The sequence below is a fragment of the Nyctibius grandis genome, chromosome 1, assembly GCF_013368605.1.
Source record: "Nyctibius grandis isolate bNycGra1 chromosome 1, bNycGra1.pri, whole genome shotgun sequence".
NCBI classification, from domain to species: domain Eukaryota; kingdom Metazoa; phylum Chordata; class Aves; order Nyctibiiformes; family Nyctibiidae; genus Nyctibius; species Nyctibius grandis.
The window spans coordinates 50,325,194-50,350,783 of NC_090658.1; the positions used below are offsets into that span (position 1 = coordinate 50,325,194).

Sequence of the window (25,590 nt, forward strand, 5' to 3'; positions counted from 1 at the left end):
GCAAAGGAGTGGTGGAAAATGTTGCCTATGAGGATCTTATGTCTGATCTGTGAGTGAGAGTATTTTTGAAGGCTTTCTTGATTTTCCCATTTCAAACAACTTTATCAAAGGGCCTGACTTTCACACTGGACCAGGGCCACTGCATACAATTTCACTCGCCACAGCAGGAGGCAACATAGCATATTTTATATGCTGTCCTCATTTTTAAGATTTGGGTTTAGTCAAATATCTGCAAAACTTCAGTCTCACTTTTCTGTTGAGTGTGTGCAGATTTCTGCCAGATACTCTCCCCATAGAAGTAAGTCAGTTCTCCAAGGAGGCACTGCTCGAATAGGCAGGACCCTGCAGCAACAGCTTCAGAAAGGATGGGCCAGTACAGAGCGCTGGGCTCTGCTTGAAGGATTTGGGAGAAGAAGGCAGGGCAGAGAGCCAGTTGTGCCTTGGGCGCTTCTACAAGCAGCAAGCTTGTTTGTAGCAGTGACAGCCATTGCTGGATGGTGACTTTTTGGCTAAATGGGATAAAGGTGTTGCTTAAGACTTAGCAAATAGCAAATAAGGAGAGAAGGCAGATAGAAATACAGAAAAGTCTGCAGACCACCTCTTAAACTCGGCTTCAGAGCAAATCTTGGGTGTGCAGTGGTTGTACGTCCCCTCTGGAGTAAGGATTCCTGCAGGCTCCTTCCCATTTGGTCACGAAGCTCACAGTGCCTCTCTCCCTGGCATGGCTGAGCTTCTGAAGAATGTGAGAGGATGGTACTTCTCACTGCTAACTAGATCTTTTCTGAGACTTAGGATCAGGCAGCAGTTTTCCTACAGCTTAGTAGTATCGTGTTTCTCTTCTCTAGCTCGCTTGCCAAATACCTAAGTATTTTGGACAGAATTTGGTCCTTTGTGGCTCTGTTTCTCTTTTGGGGCCATTTAAACTGTGTTTCTTGTATTTGTCTTCCATATTGATGTAATAATTTTCCCCTTTTATAAGATCTGAATATGATATACTGGTTTCCATCCCTGAAGCTTTTTTGTAAAAGAAGGTGGGAGTAGAACTGCAGTCATTTTACGGACTGAAAACTCATCAGTCTGATCCAAGGACGTGTGCTAGGGCTGAGCAGAGCAGACTAACACACAGTGCAGAGCCTTTCTTCACCAAGCTATTCTGCCTCCAAAACTGCAGACTTCTCTCTAAAATGAGCTTTTATGTTTCACAGATGCTATTGAAACAAATTTGTTAATGTTTCTGCGTTGCTTAGAAAATGTGTTCTACTGTATAAATGCTAATTATTAAGAACTACAGTTCCAGGTGACAGCTGGCAAACAGTGGCAGTGAGTGGGTATGCTCTGTGTGCAGAAAGTTTAATGTCCCACTCGCACATCTTGATCTGATGGCCAGTGCTTATTTCAAAAAGTATTGCTAATTAGACCTGTTTCTCTTAATATTCATTTCACTATTTTTCTGAAAGATTTAAGCATGGATGGGGGGAATGAATCTCTGTAGCTAATCAAAACTAATAGCACAGTAAATAGTCCCTCAGAAACTATTAGGCTTGGAATAGGTCTCCTTGGAGACATCTTAAATGTAAAATTATACCACGTCCTTTTAAATAATGTTAGCCTTTCTGCAGTGATTTTCATCCAGCTTGAGTAGTTTGACATCAAAAAAGGAACCAAATTAAAACAGATGCTTGGCATGAATAGGGCTTATTTTTAGAAGGAAATATTACTGAAATGGAAACCTGTACATTTTCCAGTGGCACAGAACTGCAGAACTCTCTCTCTGTGACACTTCCATTGGAATTGATATTGTAGATGAAATTGTCAGGTTTAAATTTCTGCATGCTGTTGCACCTCCTTGCTTCAGAAGGGATGCAAATCCCACCTATAGTCAGTTCTACCAGTGGTGCCCTGAATTTTCAAATATATCATAGATATGGTGTAGACATAACATGCAAAGAGACACAAAATTAACTCTCCCTTTGCTTATCCCTCCCCTCCCAGAAAAGGAAAGGATTTCTACAGGGAGCATCGCATCACACAGTGTTATAAGGATCTCTTCTTAAATGTGATTAACCCATGCCTACACTCCAAACAGGCTTTAGAAAAAACTTCAAAGTACGTAATAGAAAATAAAGCAGCTTTAAAAAGTGCATAAAGCTCTCCTTCTTCTCTATGCTTTTTCCACAAAGCCATCTTAAGTTCCCTGGTGCTGGTCAAAGGGAGCTTTAGGCAGTCCTGCTGGCTAAACACATGGCAGCCTCAGCTGTGGCTGTTTAAGGTACTGCAATGCCCAGGTGTCTGTCCTGACCTTCTGCTGGGCTTTCAGGTGCTGTAGCCAGAGCAGCAGATTAGGACTGTACCAGTAGCTCAGCTGCCTCGGTCCACACCCTTGTATCTCAGTTTCAGCTGCCAGGAAAGGTCACTTGGGGCAGCTGAAGAAGAGGCAGATGCTGGTCCCATTTGGGACTGGGGGCAAAAAGGGCAGCCAAGGAGAGCTACGCCTTATACCTCTGCAGCACGACCCACCAAACCTCCTCAGTCAAAGCCCCACAACCTACTTTTTATCCACGCCCATGCTGCAGGGTGTACCTCTAGTGCTTCCCGGTGTTTGTGGTTGATGTTGCAAAATAAATCCACTAAAATAAAATGGAGAATTTTTGCTGGAGTCCATTGGTAGCGACATACACCACAGTGTTAAGGGTTAAACCACAGTGCCAGTATTAGGTACACTGAGCTTTCCCAAGAAGGGAGATGGCTGCGGTTGCCCATTTTGGTTGACGTGATTAGACAGAGCTTTTGTGTCCTGTTTCACTTAAGGGGAAAAATCAAGTTGGAGTCAAGCAAAAATTTTTAATGCATTCTTGTTTGTTCATTAAAGATGCACAAAGTCCTTTCTCCCCAGCACAGGAAGACCCAGCAGCAGAAAGACCCAGCAGCAGAGAGCAGTTTCCTCGCTGCTAGCTCCAGCTTAGCCTGGCCAGAGCCCCATCCTTTCTCCTCAGGCCCATATCACTGCTCTTCCCATCAGTGCATCTCATGTTTCCTTTCTGTCTTCTTTCTCACTCTGTTGCTTTTCTCTCATCCTTTCCTCTAGGCTATTCCATTTTCCAGACAGCAAAGGCAGCTAAATTGTCACCTCCTACCTCTTGCCTTTTTCCTATCTCACAACTGTAGTGATGGAGAAATACATGTGAGAAACACAGCCGTCCTCCTCATGCAAGGTTAATTTCAGCTGTTTGAAAAAGCAGTTTATATTAACAGGGCTAATTCTGCCCAAAGTGGATTAGGGAGTGCTCACACATACCATTTCTTTGGCAGGACTGTGAAGGATATAAGTCCCAGCTGGTGTGTGGTATCAAACAGCTGAGGACTGTAACATCTGCTAATGGCATAACTAGATCCAGAGGAAGAAATTAATCTACACAGTTGGAGGCACACAAAAGCCTTCACAAAACTGCATCAAGCAAATAAAAATATATACTGTCTATATAGTTGCTGTACCAATTTCAGCAACGCTTTACGCACCCAGAACTGTATTGATACTCTCTTTTACACTCATCAGTCCACTCTGGCAAGGCTGAAGACATTGAAAACCCATTAGTAAGGGAAAATCGGGTATTTTTTTTCCATGCAAAAGACTTGTAGAAGGACTTGTAAAAACTGGCCAGACGCATTAATCAGTATTTTGAAAATGTTCTCTCCTGATCCTTTCTTCCTTAATAGAGTTCAGTGTTGTCCTTTGATGGAGCTCAACTCATTTTAAAATATCATGAAGTTCTTACCCTGAATTCCGCTGAAGAAAATGCACCTTTTCTTTCAGCTAGTCAGTGACATACACAAAGGATGTGATAGTCAAAGTGCCCTATTACAACAACGGACACTATTGCATGTGCTGAGCCCATTTTATGCTGGAATTGTTTCATCCACTGTTTAACACAGTTGAGTTTCTAAGCAATCCCTGGTGTTGCCACTTGTCTGCGGCCAGCTCCGTTCGGTTGCTGGCTGGCCTGAGGCTATTCGCACCCCAGGGCCATTGAGCACTGACACCAATGTGAGGATGCAACAAATGGCGTTTGTTTAACTGCGCAACAGTCTTATATAGTCGTCTTGTCCCGTACGAACTCGCACGATACTTGCGCTTCCTGCTCCTTTCGCCACGCCTACTTTCCGTTACAGCCCGAGATTTTCCGGTCGCCGTACCCTAATCTACCTACATTTCCCCCTCCCCATGCTTCAAGTCATGCGAAGTAAAGCGTATCGCTGATTCTGGAGCCTTGCGTCAAAGCGTAAGTGTAGCTGGCGGATACAACATCCCGAGCCCAGGTTCTCCAGTAAGATTCCCCTGCAACTCCTGAGATGCAAAGCAAAAGCAAGCTAATCATGAGCGCATTGTTCAAAGCTTTTGTTTCACTCAGCAACGGTTGCCGTTCCTCATCTTTCTTGGCGCCCCGCCGCTTTACCAGACTCTCTGTACTGTCATGACTCCTCACGTCTGAAGGTCGAGGCTGGTGCTGCTTCGGCTTCCCCCACAGGTACTCTTGTACCTGGTTCCCTGTGTCTCGCAGAGCCCGGTCAGAGAATCCCAGCCTTGATTACCCATAAATCCTGCTCTCTGTTGCTGTGCCAAAAAGGCTGTATTGACCATTCGTTGCACAGTTTTCTGCAAACATGCAAACAAATAGGGTAACACAAGTAGGATAATGCTTATTATAAACATTCCTATAAGCAGACTCTATCTACAAAACATGCAGTTTACTTCAGAACATACTGTTATTCTCTATTATTCTAGCTGAAAGGAAAATTACTGACAGGAAAGCTGATTCTGTTTAAAGGTAACACAGATCAGGCCTTTTAGAGCCTACTCTGAGGCCTACTCTTGCTAAACTGTTGCTAAACCATCCGGTATCAATTTCCCCTTTTGGAAGTAGTTAGATTTATTATCTCACTACTTCCATATACTATTCTCAATGATTGTCTTAACACAACCCATGCAGATCCCTATGATAACTATAATCACAACTACATAAACTATTCCCTCTAATAATGTGGCTAACCATCCTTTTAGAGACAATCCACTGTACTCCTGCGCCTGTAGAGACAGAAACATAACCTCGACCCATTAGTAATAGTTCCCCTGGTCCCAACCATTCGTTAGTACCTGGTTCCCTATACCACACTTCGCCTTTGTTTTTCACATAGCCTGCTCCCTGTCGAACTGCCTCCCAATGTATTACAATTGGGGGTCGCTCCTTATCTCCTGCTAAAGTTAAATGGTTAAGTACATAAACAGCTTTTGCAAGTCTCTCAGAAGGTTCAGTTTCCTCTCCCCCTTTTTGTTTTTGCAGAAGCTGTTTCAATGTACTATGAACACGTTCCACAATCGCCTGACCCGTAGGTGAATGAGGAATCCCAGTGACATGTGTAATACCCCATAGTTGACAAAATTGACAAAAAATCTGTGAACAGTATGCTGGTCCGTTATCAGTCTTAAGTTGTTGTTTTAGGATGAAAAGGTGGAAAAACCCATTCTATGATTTGCTGTTTAATGTCCGGCACCTGCACAGTCATTGCAGTAGAATTTGTAAGGTCAGAAACCAAAGAGTCCACTCGAGCATTGCCTTCTGCAATAAACCCAGGCAAATTAGTATGATTTCTTACATATAAAACATAAAACAATGCAGTTCGGATTTGAATTTCTTGCCACAGAGCTCGCAGCAATTCAAAAACACACTGATTACATATATGCTCTATAACAGATCTATCCAATTGCTTTATAATGCCAGCTACATATGCTGAATCAGTAATCAAATTAAAGGGAATGGGAAAATTCTGAAATATTTTTAATACAGCTCGTAATTCTACCACCTGAGGTGAACCCTTTTGTTGTATTACCATAGATTCCCACTTGCCATCAGAATACCAGACAAGGCCCGCCTTGCCTCTGTTCCCAGATCCATCCGTAAAAATGGTAGTTCCATCCACAGGAGTGTCTGCGCACCACACTCCTGTGGCAATTGGAAGTTCCACGCTCAATTTTATAACAGGATGGGAGGGCAAGTGGTAAACAACCTGTCCCGAGAAATTCTCCATAGCTGTTTGCAAAGCAAAGCTATTAGCCATACACCACTCAAAATATTGAGCTGCAATAGGAACGGTTAGTGATGCAGGGATCTCTGGCCACAAGCTCCCGAAATCGCATCCGTCCTTTGATGAATAATCTGTGCCAATAGCTCTGTAACGAATCTGATCATTCTGAATTCCATTGACCAATTATTGCATACAGAATTTGCCTATCAAACAAAGTGATAATTTGTATTTCCTGATTCAAATCAATACGATGTACAAATTTGGAATGTAGCCTGCTTTCTATTTCTGTAATCAGTTGCTGTACCTCTGAAGTAGTGTGTCGTGGCGCTGTTAAAGTTGTGTCCCCTGCTAACAATTGGAATATAGGCTGCAATTGTGACGACGTAAGCCCCAAGTACGGCCGCAGCCATAACTTGAGCCTTATGTTCCACAGTACCCACTTTTGCACATGCCTTTATCATAGCATTCAAATCTGTTTTTCCAGGTAAAGCTTCAATGATCTTTTGACAATCAGCATTAGCATTATCCCTGTTTGCCACAGGTCCAAGGCTTGGCAGCCGCACAGGTTAACCCCGCGTGGAAACATCAGTCCTGCGCTCCCTACGGTTCGGGCTGCGAGTTAACTGTTTAGGCCTGGAACTGGTTGGGAAGATTCATTTGTGTCAGCACACTGTTCCCCCCCCGTTTTTCTCCAGTTTCCCTGTACTCTGCAGCTGGTTGTTATCAGCTGACCTTGAGCATTATACTGAGACCTGCACAGCTTCACAAAATGCCCTAGCTTCCCACAGCAATGACACATCAAAACAGAGTTATCTCTCCCACTCAGCTTCAACTTCTTAAGGCAGTTTTTCTTAAAGTGACCTTCCTGTTCGCATGTAGCAACGATGAAGTACCTTAACTGCTGCCGCAAAAGTTTTTGCTAAATGCTCCATCTGAAATGTGGTGGTTCCTACTTTCTCACAAGCATCCATTAGCTCAGTTAAGGTGGGGTTACGATTTGCCATCCCTGCAACAACTTTCCTGCAGTCCTCACCTGTGTTGTCCTTCGCTATCTGTAGTGGCAATGCTTCTTTTACAATTTTCCAATCTAACGGTTGCCAAATATTTCTCCCCTCAGGACCCGCACCCACAATCACCAGATATGCTTGTGGAATTATAACTCCTTCTAATAAGGCATCTCGAATGACCCCTTTCCATTTCACTCCTCCCTCACCTCCCCCCCTTCCCCTGTATACACGGGCGGACGCTGACCCTCTCCCTCACCTCCCACATTACCAGATGGACGCAAACCTCCCCCCCCCCGCCCTGATCTAAAGGTGGAGTAGGGAGTTGTAAAGGAGGTTGAGGTCGCCCTAATACTTGTCCCGAACACAGAGGGGGGTTTTGGGGGAGACATAGTCACGTGTCCCGAGGCGTTGGCTGAACGATGCTGCTGCAATTCCGTCTTTAATTCTTCCAGTCGTCTACCAAGCTCTGTCATTTCAAGTTCGTGACCATTTCGTGATCGTAACAGTCCTTTAAGTCCTTGTGACTCTGGTACTGCTGACTCCGTAAACGGCGAATCCGGTAGAGGTGGATACAAAGCAGGTTTACCCTCCTCCTTGTCCTCCTGCTCAGCCTCATCCGTAGAGAGATCAATGAGAGGGAGGGGGTTTCGGAGGGGGTTTCAGCCAAGTCTCCTGTTCAGCGTCTGAATCAATTAGTCCAAATCGAGTTCGTGTTTTAGGGCGCACTACCGGTTCTAATGGATCTGTATCTATTTTACTCGCTCCCCGCTCCTCAGCTTTTTTCGGAGCCGTCCGTACCCACGGTGATAAAGGAGCTGCCACCGGTACAGCCACCGGGGCCGTGGGAGGTGTTGGTCCCGCAAACAGTGAGGGGGTAGTAGGCACTTGCGGTCCTAAAGCCATAAAAGCTGTATGTGTGACTTCTCTCTCTGCTTTTATTCCTTTTAACGCTTCGCTAACCAGCCTCCATGTAGCAGACAATTTAAAGGCTTCCTTATCACCACTTGACACCGCATTCCAGAGAGAGTCACCAATCTTCTCCCATAAAGGCACTTCAAAGACATCATTAAAGGTTGTAAAATGTCCTTTATCTTTTGCCCAGAACAGTAACTGCTTTAACGCAGCTTCATCGTATTTAATTCCTCTCTCAGAGAGTATATGTTGGAGGAGTTTCACCACTGCCACTTCTGTCTTGGTCAGGGTAGACCCCATGTAAACACGTCCGAGCCGCATCCCATGTCGCCCAGTCCTCCCGCGCAGCCCGTAGCAGCCACAAGATAACTCCCCATGTTTTTAATTCTTTGGCAGAACCCGCTGCCATAGCTCGCTCAGCGAGCTTCATCGAGCACCGCTCCCAGGTATTCGGCTGTAAACAATCAGCCGGTTCTGCCACCGCCCCCTCTTTAATGAGGCGATCCACACACTGGACTACGTCTTTCGATTTCACAGAAATCTTAAACTCCTCGCCCAGTAACAAAATCACCTTTATCAAGGTTTCCATGGCTCGCGAACCCACTCCGACCGCCTGCGGTCCGCCAGCACAGCAATCATGTCGGGGTCACCATTTGTTGCCGCTTGTCTGCGGCCAGCTCCGTTCGGTTGCTGGCTGGCCTGAGGCTATCCGCACCCCAGGGCCATTGAGCACTGACACCAATGTGAGGATGCAACAAATGGCGTTTGTTTAACTGCGCAACAGCCTTATATAGTCGTCTTGTCCCATACGAACTCGCACGATACTTGCACTTCCTGCTCCTTTCGCCACGCCTACCTTCCGTTACAGCCCGAGATTTTCCGGTCGCCGTACCCTAATCTACCTACACCTGGGTGTACAATATATAGAGAAAAGTCTATTTGTTGTATGGCTTAGTTTCTTGTTTTTTCTGAAGGACAATATAAAACCCCTGTGCTTCATAGCTCTTCTCTGCCAAAGTACAATAGAGCTCTTGTTACATTTTCAGTTAAGTTATTTATACATTATGATGGCTTTCTAAGTTGGTCTTCTTCACCCCTCATCTACAGAGAGAAATAGAAAAGTAGCATCATTACATATTGCTCAAAACCTCAGGACTAGTAGCAGAGAAAATCTTCCCTTAATTCTGTAACAGATAGTGTTTATGTATACATTTTAGTTGAGTTCAAATCAGAATGAATTTCCTAAAGAGAAGACATCATTCCTCTCACGGGAAGAGCTGCAGGAGATTCATGGGCTGTAACAGAGAGGAATAGAGAAGAGTCTGTCTTCATGCAAAACATAATGTCTCAGAGGAAACAGAGTCACCAGGGTGGCAAATGCTCTTTGTTATGACAAGAAATATTTAGAAGTTAAATAGTTTTGCTCAGCTTTTAATTCGGGTTTAAGATTGTCATCGCCTATCTAAAATTCAGACAGACATATTTAGCTTGCCAGCATCAAACAGTCGAGCTTGAAAGCTACTAGATAGAAAAAAGATTAACTGATTAATAATAATATTAATTCTCAACAGGAGCAGACAGTGTGTCACATGCTGTGGTCATGTGTGGTCTCATGTAGGAAGTCTGATGAGAGTATGGCAGCTCCTGTATCCATATCTGTAACATTAAATGCTTTTTTTTCTAGTATCGCAGCTTCATATACAGGTAGGAAACAATCCAGAGCCTTTGGTCCTCATTAGAGCAGAGCAGCCAACAATGGGCTGTCCTTGTGGGGTCTCTCTGGGCAGCCTGAAAGCATAGCTCTGAGAGATGTTGTATTAAAATTAGTTTGAGGACCATACCTAACTGCTGCATTGGTTGGGTGTGAAGTGCTATAAATACTGTTGTCTGGTCTACACAATCTGCACTGGCTGAATTCAGTGGACAAAGCTAAAACCTCTCCATATGCAGAGGTGGACTGACAATAGAGCTGATCTTGAAAAATCAGAGATAATTAAACTCCAAAGCAGGAGCAGGAGGAAGAAACAGTAACACAGAAATGGAAAGCCAAGTTCCTGGTATGGGTGTCTGCTCTGGTAGTGGTTCACCGCTGATCAAAGCCCATTGGAAAGAACATCCGTGTCCCCACCCTGGGAGAGCCCTGGGGGGCACCCGAGCTCAGTGTGGTTGGAGCACAGCCCCAAGGAGCCAGCAGGTGCTCACCAGGCCCCTCCTGGAAAGGACTAGCAAGAAGAATTCCTTGGTTTGTTTCCAGGAGGCAAGAGTACAACCACGGTTAGACTTTGTAATGCCTCCCTCACCTTCTCTGGCAGCTGCTAAGTCTGAGTCAGCGAACACTTTCAAATTACGGTCGAGGCTGCTTCATACATCTCGGCATTGACCCACTCTAGGAAGGGGAATGTGTGTGTAGATGAGCATGTAGGATTGTGGATGAGGTGTTCACAGTGATTTTGGACTTTGTGCCCAGCAGCCCAGGTGGTGTTGTCTGGAGAAGAAAGTGGTTACTGCACAAGTACGGCAGAAGCCCCGTGCTTTTGCTGGGAGGCCAAGGACCCTGCAGCCGGCTGGCGAGTGTGGGAAGAGTGTGCAGGGGGGGCTGTGCCGGGGCTGCCTCCGTCCTGCCTCTCTCCTGCTGCATCTGTGCAAGGTGCTCGGACCATGCTTTTCCTCGATGTTCTATACAACAACACTCGCACTGAAAATCGGCAAGTACAGCTGCACAAAAAGCACTTATTTAACCCCTGTCTAGTGAAACCACTGCCTTTTCACTTACCTGATTTAATTAATTTAATCTGAGACTTTTTGAGAATCTCAGAGCTACTTATGAATATCACTGGAAGCCCATGATGCATCTCCCTTAGCCCCTGTGTTCGGTAAGGAGCACTGGGCCTGCATTTTACTACAGCTCATTTCAGCACTAAGCTGGGGAAAGATTTGCAGGTGTTCTGGGGATGCAGCACCTCGTGTTGTGATGCAGACTCCTCCGGGTGCAAAAGGAGGCAGCAACCACCAGCCAAACCACCCTGACATGGCAGCTTCCCTCTTTGGAAAGTCTGGCATGAGTGCAACAAAACACTGAAACACTTTCTGAAGAGGAAGACCAGGAGAATCGGGTATCACAGTGGAGCTGTGGGGCATGTTTAAGGAGCTGCTACAGCCATGGCAGCATGTGAATAAAGAAACTGTGCGTGCTGCAGCCAGTCAGAACTGAAGAGAGATTTCTGCGAAAGTTGCAGCAGCCACCTCCTTTGCTGCTGTATCAGTCGTGGGCCAAGTGTAAGTCACAGGCACGCTAAAAAGAGGCACCGTCAGGGTGACAGTCTCTCGCTGTGGTGGGAAAAAATTGCTCTGGTCTGTCCAACCAGACTGGCCAGGGACTGAGAAGAATTTGGCAGGTCCCTTCACAGCTCTGACAATGATTTGTTGTGTGGTTTGGGGCAGCCTGTCCATTTAATCACTGAATCACAGCTTGTGCACACATTAAAGCAAAAAGCATGCATATTTAGTGAGACTGTCTTGTGATTTTTATTTCTATAGCATATTGTGAATTAGAAGCATTACATATCTGCTGCTGCTGTTGCTACTAAATCAGTAGCAGACTGCTTCAGGTTATGTTGAGTTTTGTGTCAATAGCTGAGACTATTTTTGGTTTGCATTTTTTTAGGCCATATATACATTTATAGTCCTGCATTATTAATAGTTGCTTAAAATTTTCCACAGCTCTGGATATTTCCTTCCACAGGAAAATACAACAGAAAAGGAATCTGAAATATACTGCTTGCTACAGTACCATAGTGATAGTAGTAGTTCACACAGTGCTAGTAATACTTGCTGCAGTAAATTCTGCTGGTTTGTACAAGGCAGGCAGATCCTAACAGGTGCACATGTGCGTAACTCCATTAACTTGACAAGAGCTATATTAGTTTAGCCAAGGAAGTGACCCTGAGGATCTTTTTATATATTAGAGTTATTGGTTGAGTGGGACACATTCAGTCACTGCCGTTGTGTTTATGAGGAGTCATTCAGTCAGGGTTTCATTGGCTTTTTTGAGAATGTCTCAACTAAACTGGGAAAACAACGTTATTCTAAGGAGAAATTGCTAGTAGAATTTTTCCACTCACCTGTTTTTGAAGTTTTTCCTTCATTTATTCAAATGTAGACAACAGCCATCTACCTGCATCAGCTCTCTGTTGCACTTTCACTTCTCACACTGCTATTAATTCAGAATCAAATCACTGATATGGCTTCAAATGCATACCTCAGCCATGGACTACTACTGACCATCATTATTACTGCAAATGCATGCCAGTCATGATGACCACAAAACATCTGATACACATTCAAGTATGCATTATTATAACTGATGCATAATATTCTAGACATGTACTTAAATGTGTATTGCCATAATTAAGCCACAAAAAATGCACACAAAAGCAGCCAGGCATTTATCCTCATTAACAAAAGAAATTTTTAAAAAGTTGTTGCCCTGCAAACACCATTGTTTTAAATCTGCGCTCTGTGCCTAGTTCTTAGGGAGAACTAACCACATTTAAGGTTGGAAGCCTTGAAATCCAAGCCAATAATGGAATTACGATTTTCTGAAAGCACCACCCATTCCTCTTCGCTAAACCTGCTATTCAGAAGTACTGCTGCTGGTTTCTAGCAATAAGAAATTATGCCAAAACACTGAACTCCTAAAGAGTTTCTAGTAGAATGAGTGTTTTGCCATTCCCTGTGCTGTTGCATTTGAGATTCCAAAATACAGAGATCTTCCTTGGATTATTTTATAGTTATATTTTGTTTCATATTTATCATTTAAATCTGCAAAGTGAGAAACATTCATCAGTGCTCTCAACTGGGAAAATGATCGAAGCTCTTTGATTGACATCCCAAATATAGGTAACAGGAACATTGCTGAGAAGTTGGTGCCATCCTAACAGCAGGCTTTCCATGCAGTGATGCTCCCTAAGCAGCAGGTATCATGTTTTTCTGACACCTGCTGCTATAAAACTAAAAAGATTTCATGTCTCACTATAGTCTCTAATAAGGCAAAAGATGCTGAATACAGAAAAGTGATACATAGAGCAGATTTATTTCTAGCTTAGGAATGGGCAGAATTTGGTTACATGGCGAAATACAATCTCTAGCCACTCTCTTGTTCATTACAACAGGATGGCCCAAAGAGCCAGGTGGTTACCACTAGCTTCAACTCGGATCTCCCGTGACAGTAAATGTCTATACATCTTCATTTCTAACAAACCCACCGGACAAGTAATTTCTATTAATTTATCAGCAGATATACAAGCATATGTCAATATTATGAATATACCCATTTTTTATGTCAGAGAGGTCATTTAAAAACCATTATTATTTTAAAACTCTCCAGGTGGTTTGATTTCTCAATGACACTTCTCATAACTGCTATTATTTACAGGCAAATAAAACTAGGTATCAAAAAGAGGGCCTACGCCTTCAGAATCTAAACTAATTGTTGTTCCATCTGGCTTTGGCATATAGTCAGCATGGATCTCATTTGCACAGGGTTTGAGCTGTCCTCTCCTAGAATAATAATTAATAGAAGAATTTTAAATATTAATTTGTTTAAACTGTAGAAGTTGCTTGTTTTGTGCTTAGTGCTGCTAGCTGGTATCTTACTACACTGTGCTTCATTTATTCCAGATAATTGATAAGAGCAAGAGAGACCCCTCTGAAGAAATTGAGATCCTCTTGCGATACGGACAGCATCCAAACATCATTACTCTTAAAGACGTGAGTAGTCTTTGAGCACTTCAGCATTAAATGCTTTTTACCTTATGGTCAGGCTCACCTACTAGTCCATGGCTGGAAAATTCTTCAGTTGAAGGTCAGAGCTAAAACCAGACCCATTGAAATCAAGGAAAAAAATGTGACTTAACAAATTGCTGGATAGCAGTTGGAAAGACTGGCCAGGTTATACATTCTCCAATTACTGTCTTACCATCTGTAAATAAAACCAAAGGGGCACAGTGCTGGAGAACAACAAAATGTGTTTGGTTTTCCACCACTTTTCAGAAGTGAGATCTCCCTAGTTGGGTGTTTCAGAGCAAGTTGCTGAGCACACACAGTGGTGCTGCTGGGCAGGGGATGCTCTTTCAGGGACAGCTGCCGTTCCCATGCAGCCTGTGGTATCTGCTTTGTTGGAAAGAGGAGAGCTTACAATGTCACTAGGGTTTCCCCCAATAGTGTTTTAGTGCCAGGGAGTATTCCCCTTCTACTCAAGCAGCCCGAGAAGACACAAAGGTATCTTTCTTCAGCATTTCATATGAGGAACAGTCTTTGCTATGCTTACATGCAGTAATGACCTTTAGTCAGAAATGTTTTACTTACACTGCCTGCAGTCTCACCTAGGATTGTCCACACCATGTCAGATTCAGAGTTTACAGAACAAAATCCTGCCAGTGTCAGTGGCCAGTACATTATGGTTCAGACCTTAGAGAAGTATATAAAAAAGTTCTAATCACATGCCCTCGGGAAAGTCTCACCTAATTCCTAAGTGTTAAAGAGTATCTTAAAATCTGTGCAAAAAAAGTTTTTATATTCCTTTCCAAAAACATTTAGCATTGATGACTATAACACCGTGTATTATTGCAGTCCAAATAAAGAATTATGACATGAAAATGGGTCTCTTTGATTCTAGACAAAAAATGTCTTTTACCCCTTGCGATTAAAGTTGAAGGTAAATACATCTTGTGGCTGATGTCAACAATGTATTCACCAAAATTGCAAATATAAACTATGTAATACCATTGGAAGCAGGTCTTGGCCAACAGTATAATATAGTTCATTTAGCTGATCATGAGTCAAAGGGAAATATTGATATTTGAAATGGCAAATGTTACCCTGTAGAAGTGGAAAGAGAGAACACCACTGAGAAGGAGGCTTGAGTGTGAGCCAGCAGACATTTCAGGCTGTGTGAAGTGGTGCTGCTTTTAGCAGCTCGGTCTGCTCTGCTGACATGATAGCAGATCAGGAAAGCTACATTTCTGTGTGGGCAAATCAGTAAGTTGCTACAGACACGAGGAAAAAGTGATGATTAAGTCATTTTATAAAGTTGCCTTCTCTGTTGTTAAGCATAATAAGCACATTTCCCACATGTTAGCTGACATTTTCTTCTTGCAGCATCTCACACAAGCAAGACAACACTGTGATTAAAGGACCAACCTTTACCAAGTTAATGGATCCAAAATATTTATTTATTCTATTACTCTTCCAGGTCTATGATGATGGGAAATATGTGTACCTGGTGATGGAGCTGATGAGGGGAGGCGAGCTCCTGGACCGCATTCTTCGGCAGAAGTGTTTCTCAGAGCGGGAGGCCAGCGCTGTGCTGTGCACCATTACCAGGACTGTGGACTACCTGCACTCTCAGGGTGTAAGCATTGCTTTTTTGGCTATCCACATCAACCTTCTCAAAATCTGATTTTCAGAAAAACCAAATAGCTGTGATTTTGCTTCTCTGAAATGTAAATACGTTTTTTCTCCCCCCAAAAAAACTTTCTCCATATTCATAATTACATTTGGTTTGTGAAATAGGTCATAGGCTTTTTAGCCATTTCCCAACTGAACTGCAATATGTTGAAGTGGCATTTTCATTCCCAAACACACTGATTTTCAAGTTCCTGTACCTTGTTGAGATATCAGTTGTTTAGTTTTTATCACAGTCATTACTGCAGTACCTGATCTTTTAACAGAATTTCAAATAGGGTAGCTGAATCAGTGGATAGGTAGAAAATCAAATGCTCAGCTTTCCAAATGAAGTGGCAGTTTGAGCACCTGATTGGAAAGGCTTCTGACATGCTGTTAAAGAGCTGGCTTTTAAAATCTAAGCTCTCTTATATACGGTAGTTTGAAAATCTTTCCTTTTCCAGTTTTCAGGGACAAGCAGTTTGGATGACTAGTCAAATATTTGCTGCTTTTTCTGTTTTATGGTTAAAGCAATTGCATTTTGTGCTTGGGCTTTTATGTTTTCACGACAGTTTTTCAGTCTTGCGGAAAGACTGTTTTCCCCACCACTGAAATGGAGCATGTCTGGTAAAACATGCAGCCAAGCCTGGATGCTCCCTGACTTCCTCTCCTCACTTGTTACTCACTGCTTTCTTGTCAAGGTGGTGCACCGAGATCTCAAGCCAAGTAATATCCTCTACATGGATGAGTCAGGAAACCCCGACTCCATCAGGATCTGTGACTTTGGGTTTGCCAAGCAACTGAGAGCGGAGAACGGGCTGCTCATGACTCCCTGCTACACGGCCAACTTTGTCGCCCCTGAGGTAGGATCGCATTTCAAAGCCATGAGTAACGTGTCCTAGGAAGCAATCCTTCCTCCCTCTCTCCCTTTTCCTCACTGCCAAGAGGAAAGGCAGAAACCAGGCTACCAGCACTTGTGCAGCCTCTATTACCATAACTTCCCTGGTCTTGTCAGGGCAGTTGTTTTCCTCCTGACAGAAGCCAGTGACTGTCTTGGACTGACATACGCAATGCTTTGGCTCATTACAAGGATAAAAACCTTTTCTTCTCTAGCTGCTGCTGCTCAGACTGCTTCCCCTCTAGTACACTGCATCAGAACGGGATAAGGCTTAAGAGTGAAACCTTGATGCCAAGAATAAGACTCAAAAGAAAAGTCCATGCATTAAATCCTTACCACACTGAAGTCAGTGGGAGCTTTATTGTTGACTTAATTGAGCTAAAGAAACATCTCTCCTCTTGGGCTTTCCTAGTACCAATCCCCCCTGTTATGGGGGATGTAGGAAAGGGCTGCTTTCCCATTTTTTACAGATGGGGAAATGGAGGAAGACCAAACAGCTTGGCCCAAGCACAGGAAGGGGTGGGTCTGAATCACTGGTGAGCGCTGTTCCTTTCATGCAGCCCCACAGGAGTAGGTTTGGGTGCCACAGCTGTTTGAATGGTTTGGGCTGTTTGCTGTATTTGACCCTTGAGACATTCATAGCTGCTTCCTTCCGATGAAGGAGCAAGAGGTTAATTTCCTGTGTAATTGTCCATTTCTTGGAGTGATGCTTATCAGAAATTTTAGTATTTGCAAAACACAACTTCAAATGTGTGTCTTCCTCTGCTTGTTATGGTCCTTGTAAGAAAAATACAAACCTATTGCCTTTCAATACTTCATCTGTCCTCTACTGTCAAATACCGCTGTCTCTCAGTTGGTATCATTCAGCAATCTTTTCTTCCCCATAACTCTCCTCCCTCCAATGTTCATCTGCGTGGTATGTAACTGGGAAGAGAAAAATGGGATGATCATTCTCTACAAGGTCTTTTCGTGATACCAAAAGTTACATCAATCACAGCCTTCCATCATCAGAAGGATAATTTGTTAAATTGAGATCATTGCTGGGGCAGTATAAATTCAAAGAAGATTTGTTTTCAGCAGAAAATCTTCCATTGCCAAGACAGATTGGTTTGTTATTTTATTGCTGTTTGGTTGGGTTTTCATTTTAGAAACTGGAATGAGCTGTTTAAAATAAGTTAAAATTCTGTGGCACCACAGTAGTTCAATTTCTAAATCAAAAATAATCTTGTTTGCAAGATTTAAAGCACTCAGATTTTCTCCAGGATACAATGCGCTTAAAATAGGTGTATCTATTTTTAATGACAGGCTATTTTGTATAGTGTCTGTAATCACAAACGTTACCAGCCCAATCCAGTTTCAGATCAGACTCTTCTGATGGGAACTGAAAGCAGAAATCACACTCCCAGACGTTTGTGATGAGTAAGACAGGTCCTACTAATGCAGGAAACATTGGAGATTAATTGAAACATTACCAGAACTGGCAGAGAGCTTACACAAAGCTTTAAGTGCTTTCACATTTTACCTGTGATATAATGCTGCCCTCCAGCCTAGACTTGACTTTCACGTTCCCTGTCTGAGCCCCGCGGCGAGGTCTGCCGTATGCCTGCAAAACTAAAGAAGGAGGCAGAGAGTCAGCTGAGCTGATGACACAAGAGGAGGGTGGCAGGGGAAGGATGACCTGTTTGCCCGCTTGCATCTTCCTTTATTTTGGAAACATTGAATTGAGGGTGTAGATGAGAAAGCGAGCGAAGAGGAAGGCTATCCGTGAGAAAGCTGCCGGCTGCCACCTAGTGCGAGTTGTGCCATGTGCAGGAGCGACGATCGAGGCTGGGTCCGCAGGGAATGCAGCCTCCTGCCTCCTTGCTGATGCAGTAGGGACCTTCTGGATAAAGTAAAAGATTTTATTTTCTGCAGTTTTCCTCCAAAATCCGTAAAGAACTACTGTTTCGGCATTTGAAATGATGAGATTGTTTATTAGCTTTCATGCCCATATGCAGCCCTGCTTCTGTCACAGCTGTGTCACCTGTATTTGTAACATTGTTAATTCAATAAATCAAAGCCGATAGAAATAAAAGGAGTTTGGATAAACATCTGAGCCATTATCAAAACTGGATGAACCCAGAGGAAATTTATCACCACAATGCCCTGCCATATGTAGAGCTAAGAACCAGTTCATGCATATATTTCAGATCCCACCAAATTCTCTTTTAGGGTGACCTAGACCCCTTCATGGGTGGTAAATTCTTCATCATCCATTAGAATAGGACAGCAGTGCATCTTTTGCAAAGCTCTTTCCCTGAGTGACTTGTTTCTAAGACAGATGCCTGTTCCTGTTTGATAATATCTGCCCCCGAGATCAAACACTAATCTTTTTAGACAAATTCCAACAGTTACTCCTGCTAGCTCAGTGTTCTCGCATTAACCACAGTTGCACAGACCTGCTGGAGACATTTTCAAGTAGCAGCGATGATAACTGATAACTCTCACTAGATCCTGTTGTTATCCGTGGGGTAAAGTTGCTGTCAATAAAAAGTAATTCCCAGCAAACTTCCCCTAGCCACTGGCACAGAGTGAATGCCCCTGTTATCTAGCAGCGTTCTTGCAAACTGAATGACAACACACAGCAACACCTGCCCATCATTTGGGAGCTGTGGAACCATTTGCTTAATACCCTGCTCCACTAAACATCATCACTGCCCCATTTTTATGTCATATGCCTTGGACTAGATTGTCCTTGGTTATTGGAGGAAGACAGCGATGGCAATGAAAATGTAACTGTTCAAGAAGCAACGAGAATGGCCACATTGAAAGATAAATGTTGGGTACTCAGTCTCACAGGTGAAGCAAGAAGCAACTGAATTTGTCAAATAGCAAAGAAGTTTTTTCCCATAAAACCTAACATAAACAGAGAGGGAATGAATGCAGGAACTAAAGAAATAGAAACTGGAACAGCCTGAGAGCATATACATGATGTGCAGGAGAGAGAGGCAGAAGCAGGATTTTAACAGCTTTGTCAACAGGAGGAAATGCAGCATTTTCTTTGTGTTTTTTTTTTTCTGGGTAGCAAATGTTCACTCAGCAGCATACCTGGCAGATGGTTGCTTTACCACTCATCATTTGTAAAATCTGTCGAGGTAACATTTTCTGAAACTGTTTTTTCCTAGCATCGCTTGGTCTTTTCTGTGATAGACTTCATATAGCTGAAATCACTCCTGGGTAATAAGGCTGCAGGTCAGAGAAAGACTTGCTGAATTTGTACATTCCTTTTTCATGTGCTTTGCAAAAAATTAATGTACCTACTGATCCATCAGAAGGGGATAAAACTCTCCTTGTGTGTCAGAACTGAATAAACAGAAGGGTAGTTTGCTTTTACGAGCAAGTGAGAGATCCGGAGGTGGCCCTTGAGCTTTTCTGAGCCAAACAGAAACAAAGTTCTTCCCCTAATCTCAGCAATGCTGCCTCAGGTGACTTCACTTTCACTTGGACCTGCACTTACTCAAATAGGCATTTCTTCTGGTACGCTTTATCATAAATGAAATCCTGATTTTACCCTTACTGTTATAACTCACCATCTCGTACCAACATTGAACCTACTGGTCAGATCTCTGCTGAGTACCATGGGTCTTGTTTTCCCCATAGGGGAAAAAAGATCAAGTTTTAGCCTATCAACTCTTAAGTCGAACCTAAATGTGGTCACTTTTATTAATACAGAAGTAAGATAAGAATAAGCTTTTTACCTTTCTTTGCAGTTGTCAAGCTTCTTTACTAGTCTGATATTAGATATGCATTAGTGTACATCCATTTGTTGTATCAAATCCAAACTGAGCTCAGATATGCTTATCACTGTCACTCAGCCCTACACTTGTTGCATCCCCCGTGTTCTTGGTAACCTTTATGTTAGGAGGATATGTTTCAAAGTATTAATGAGCTTTTTTTAAGAAACAATTTAGAACACTGAAATGTTGTTCTGCTTTGTTGTGTGTTACATGGTCAGAGAGGCTTCCAGAGCCTCCAACAAACTGCACTCATCTCTGTTACTGTGGAGGTGACAGCTGTGCTGGGCTTGAACGCTAACCGGCTCACTCCATCCTGGGCTTCACCTTGCTCTACACCACTACTGAACATTTTGCTTCTGAGGCAGCCACTTGTTCCAGCCAGATATGTGGTTAAGCCCTGGAAACCTCAGCAGCTACAACCACTAATCAATGCTTTTTGAAGACCAGAAGCTAAAAATTCAGGAATGCAGATTGATCTAATTCCGTCTCTCTCTTTCCTTCACATAGGTCCTTAAACGCCAAGGTTACGATGCAGCCTGTGACATCTGGAGCTTGGGGATACTACTGTATACCATGTTGGCAGGGTGAGTGAAGAAGTTTTCCTAGAGCAGCACTCTTCAGTGGGCTCAGCTTCAGCACTAATTAAGCCAGAAAGGAGTCACGGATAGAGACTGCAAACTGTTTGGACTCCTTTGAGAAATGTGCTCAGTTGTATGAGGCAATAAAATAGATGCCACCTAGAATCAGAACAAGTTTTTCCAGAATGCATAAATGTCTTTGACACTTTACAAGTTGTTTAGGTTTTTAACAGCCTGTGCCCGTAAGTGTTCACTGAGACCTAGCCTCCTAAAAGGCTCACTCACCACTTAAGCAGTGTGAAAGTTTTACACTGGGAGAGGGGGTAGGAGTATGAAGAGCCATATCATGTTCACCTTATCCGTAAGAGGATGTTCATTCATTTCTATTAATACATGTCATTCTTATTCTACTGTTGTTGTTATCGAGGTATCTGAGCACCTTTAAAGGCTAAAAAAAACACCCTAACATAGTTTTCAGTTGCTATTTGAAAAATATGCTGCAGAAATGACAGAAAGTAAATGAACAGACCAGGAAGAACAGGAAGGGGCAGCAGGAACTTTTGCAGGGTACTTGGCAAAAAAACCCCTACCAATGTGTTAGCTGAAGTTAAATATTGACACAAGAAGACCCAGAGAAAGAGACAGATTGAAATAAGCAGTGAAAGATAGAAATAAGATGCACTGGGGTGAATGGGAAACACAGCGTGCAAACACGATCTGGAGTTATCAGGCTCCTGAATTTCCTTTCTCTTGCTGGCTGCAGGGTATGGTATGTGCACATACATATATCGTACCTAAGCGCAGCTTGAAACTTTTCAGTGACCTCTCAAAGCTCTTTAATCTGCTTCATGATCATTCAGCTGTGGCAAGAAGCTTGGATTCGTTCCTAGATTTATACAGAAAACAAAGAGCTGGAGCCTACCTTTCTGTTATTCATGTCTCTTGCCTCGTGGGTTATAGAAAAGGTGCCAGGAGTTTTTATCCCATCTAATTTGTTCCTGAGCATTAGAAAATACAGCATGAGGAATTGAATGTGCTATTAGAAACCAGGTGGGATAGGAAGCTGTGGCCAAACCAACTGTTTAACAATCTAAAAACCAAACTGGCAAGTTTTCAGAAAAGACAAGACAGATGGAAGGAAAAGTATAAAAACCCCAGATCCCCCCTTCTTCTAAACCTACACAGCTGTTCAAGATTGCAGAGTAAAAGTTGGCCTGGTAGATTTTAGTCAGCTGCAAAAATCTTATCACTTGTCACTTGATGAAGACAAAAAGTGTGCCCTCTGCATGTGACACTAAACCTGGGTGCATATTACTAGTAATTTCTTACTAGGTAAATCAGGAAGATTTTAAATAACCTATTGCAGATCATTTGTTTTGCCCAACAGACTTGCACATTAAGTTAACAAAGCACTGCAAAATAGATTATAAAGGGTTCTTTGTTCTTTTCCTTTTTTCCGTTTCAGATCCTAATTTTTCTCCTTTATTGTTTTTAATCCTTTCTTGCCATTATCAAGGTACTTGTATTGGCAATAAAGCAGAGTTAAAATAATTAAAGAGGTAAAAACCTGTCTATTTTTTAAAATGAGTATTTTGTTCCTTAAAAAAATGAGAACAGAAGAAAAATTTTAAAAAACAATTAAGGAATCAGTCTTTTCCTCTGCAGAACGACTTAATATGAGGAACCACTGGACTATATAGTTTGAGTGAAAATGAAGCAGCGACATCTGTGGTTCATTCTGGAACCAAATTCCTGTTGTAATTGGTGGCAGTTGCACGAGTTCCTAGAAATCATATACTTGCAAATTACGCTGTGTTTTTTTCTCTTTTATTAAATAGGTTTACTCCTTTTGCAAATGGACCAGATGACACCCCAGAGGAGATTCTGGCCAGGATTGGCAGTGGCAAATATGCACTTACGGGCGGAAACTGGGATTCAGTATCTGATACTGCAAAGGTCAGTGAACACTTGCTCAGATTTTTTTCTTGTTCTCTGAAATGGGCTTGCAGTCTGCAATTGTAACAAACTTAAGAGACAGATAGTCAAAAGGGTTATTTCTCAGTGCCTCATGAAATAAAAGCTTGCTTCTTTATGTTTCTATCACTCTGCATGAAATAGTGTGTCAGGAATTTTGGTCGTTTATTTCATTAAACTAAAGCATAATATAGCACCATCAATTGTGAATGCTCGTGAGATTTAAATAGCACAGAACTCTTTTTTTGATGCAATTGAACTTCTAAAAGAAGTGTAGAGTAGTCAATGCCACAAATTCACAGTCTATATGTGAATCAACTTTTTGCTCCTCAAAGTTAACCAGGAGCAGGCAGTTTACAAACTAGCATTTTTAACTCCTGTACAATTCACAGTTTAGGCTGCCCATTTATCACAAAGCATGGAAACCCCAGGAGATAAAATTAATCTGGTGCTGAGACTTTTGGGCATGAAGCTGTGCACTGCTTTATAAGACAGGTAGATGGGCAGGAAAGCTGGCAAGCGTCCAGTTGCCTGGCATTAATCAGAAACTTTGACAGGATTTAGGGATTCCTGCAAGAGATTTCGGTTTTTGCAACTAGTAGTATGCAATGGAAGAACATTGATACATCCCACCACAAAACCACAAGCGATCCTAGTAACATATTCATCTTGCTACCAACACCTATGAGCCTCACAATGAATTTTTTATCAGATGCCCAGTTTTGAAATTGGAACATTCAGACGTGGTAAAACTGATCTCATTGAATTTTAGCTGCCTGAATGTTAGACTTCTATTCTAAGCTTCTCTTAGAAGCATGCTTTGGAGTCAGTGAGGAGATGCCTCCAGATGGCATCCTCTCTAGGTGGAGTGTATCACCCCTATGAGGTCACCAGTGATTAACACTCAGTCAATAAGCTGAATACCCTCCACATTATCTTTTGATTGGATTATCAACTGAGAGTTGAACATTACACTTGAAAATTTTGAAGATCAGACTTTACACTTAAAAAAAGTATAAAGCATATCTAAATTGCATCCCTCTCTCCATTGCACATGCTGGTGATGACACTGCCACCAGGAAGATCTTAGTAAAACCTGCACTGCTATTAATTACTTTTTTCCTTTTACTGTTTTCTTCCTCTTAAACCCAGGATATTGTGTCAAAGATGCTTCATGTAGACCCTCATCAGCGCCTCACAGCAGTCCAAGTCCTAAGACATCCATGGATAGTGAACAGGGAGTATCTGTCTCAAAACCAACTCAGCAGACAGGATGTTCATCTTGTGAAGGTACATCCTACCCCCCTGCCTCTTCCTTCTTTGCAGAAGGAGCTGTAATTTGTGTAAATATTCTGGAAACTGATAGAGGAATTGGGAAGATTATTTGCCACAGAGGCCAAATTTAATATGGCACCATATTAGCAGTAAAGAATTTTGACCTGTCACCTGCCCGATATTTTTAACTTCAAGCTGCGTTGTAATGACCTGGTGGACTCTGTGCATGTACTGCTACCCACCACTTTGAATCAGAGACACCCCAGCTGTCTGCCAGCCTAAATGTTTTTATAATTTCATGGAAACCATCCATGCACGTCCATTTTTTCAGGAAACTGAAGAGGGAGAAGGAGGTGAAAAGCATCAAAGAACTGAATTTCATCCCAGCATTTTCTCTTTCTCTATTTTACAGGGTGCAATGGCAGCCACTTACTTTGCTTTAAACCGAGCACCTCAGGCACCAAGGCTGGAGCCTGTATTGTCCTCCAGTCTGGCTCAGCGGAGAGGCATGAAAAGACTTACCTCTACCAGGTTGTAGCAGTACCCCCAAAAGGCCTCTTTGAAAACCCACAGTTTATTATTTGAGAGATTCATCTTTACTTGGCTAGAGAACTTTTTTGGACAACCTGCACATGAAATCGCCAGAACTAGCAGAAGCCCAGTGTAAGGCAAAGTTCTCCTTTGCTCCATTATTTCTTTTACATTCCAGCCAGGGTCCCAAGTTTAACAACTTCACAAAGATGTGCCAATTTTGCCAGTAGCTCTGTTTCCTTACTGAGATAAAGCCAAATAAAGTAGTGTGCTCCATTCCTCCCATCCTAGGAAACAGTATTTCTGAGTCCTTAAGATGTTCCATGGGAACACTGTTTTCATTTTGTTTCTCAAGAAAAGCACTTTTTGCTATGAAGAATGCAGTTGGGTTTGAATGTTTTCAGCTGTTCCAGGATGCGTCATGATGAAGTGGCTCAGCTGGTCACCAGTAGACACCTAGTGATCTCCACTCACCCCAGGAAGAGTGAAGGCTGCAGAGACACATGAATAACACCTTACTTCAAATAAGTGCTACACAACATGAAGGAGAGAGAACTGTCAGTGGTGGAAATACCTTCTGATTTCAAGAAATCTTTTGCACTTTGCCCCTGCCACCTCTGGAACGAAGCCAGCACCGCTCGAGGAGCACGTGCCACCAGCCCTAACTTACTTGGTCTCCAAGAGCAGAAAACCTCTGAGAAAGTCAGCCTCTGAGGAAAGTATTTGGTCTTATGAGACTGTGGGAAAGCATTCACGTAAAACAGTGTTAGTAGGAGCCTGTGGATCAGGCAGAAAAAGATGTCTGGTCTCCCCCAGCAAGCAGGAGGTTTGGGAGGACTAGGTGAGGGGGGAACTTAGCAGAGGCAGGGAGCGGCGTGGGTGACTTTGAGGACAGTAGGCAAAAAGACCCACAGCAGCATGATGGGGAGTACTGCCAAAGGCAACTAGCGTGCACATGCTTGGGGGGCAAACTGGGACTCCCTTTAAAAGCAAGGGATGGTCCCTCTTCAGCGGCTGCTACAGAAGAGGGTGGGTGGGTGGGTGGCTGGGCTGCCAAGGGGCCGGGCGGGTCGGTGCAGCCGCCCTCCCACACCATCACGGAGCAGAGCTGACTCTGC

The 25,590-nt window shown here is 43.0% G+C and overlaps 1 protein-coding gene across 2 annotated transcripts in view; it reads left to right on the plus strand.

The window, feature by feature from the left end:
- The window catches only part of RPS6KA2 (ribosomal protein S6 kinase A2), a 202,825-nt gene extending 178,058 nt beyond the window's left edge, over positions 1 to 24,767 (plus strand). For both annotated transcript variants that reach the window (XM_068405539.1, XM_068405624.1), the window contains exons 15-21: positions 13,677 to 13,766; positions 15,250 to 15,408; positions 16,142 to 16,303; positions 20,622 to 20,698; positions 22,531 to 22,648; positions 23,819 to 23,956; positions 24,354 to 24,767. In XM_068405539.1, the coding sequence (XP_068261640.1) occupies positions 13,677 to 13,766; positions 15,250 to 15,408; positions 16,142 to 16,303; positions 20,622 to 20,698; positions 22,531 to 22,648; positions 23,819 to 23,956; positions 24,354 to 24,479 (870 nt within the window). In that variant the 3' untranslated portion in view covers positions 24,480 to 24,767. The remainder of the gene's footprint in view (positions 1 to 13,676; positions 13,767 to 15,249; positions 15,409 to 16,141; positions 16,304 to 20,621; positions 20,699 to 22,530; positions 22,649 to 23,818; positions 23,957 to 24,353) is intronic.
- The last annotated feature ends 823 nt before the right edge of the window (positions 24,768 to 25,590 follow it).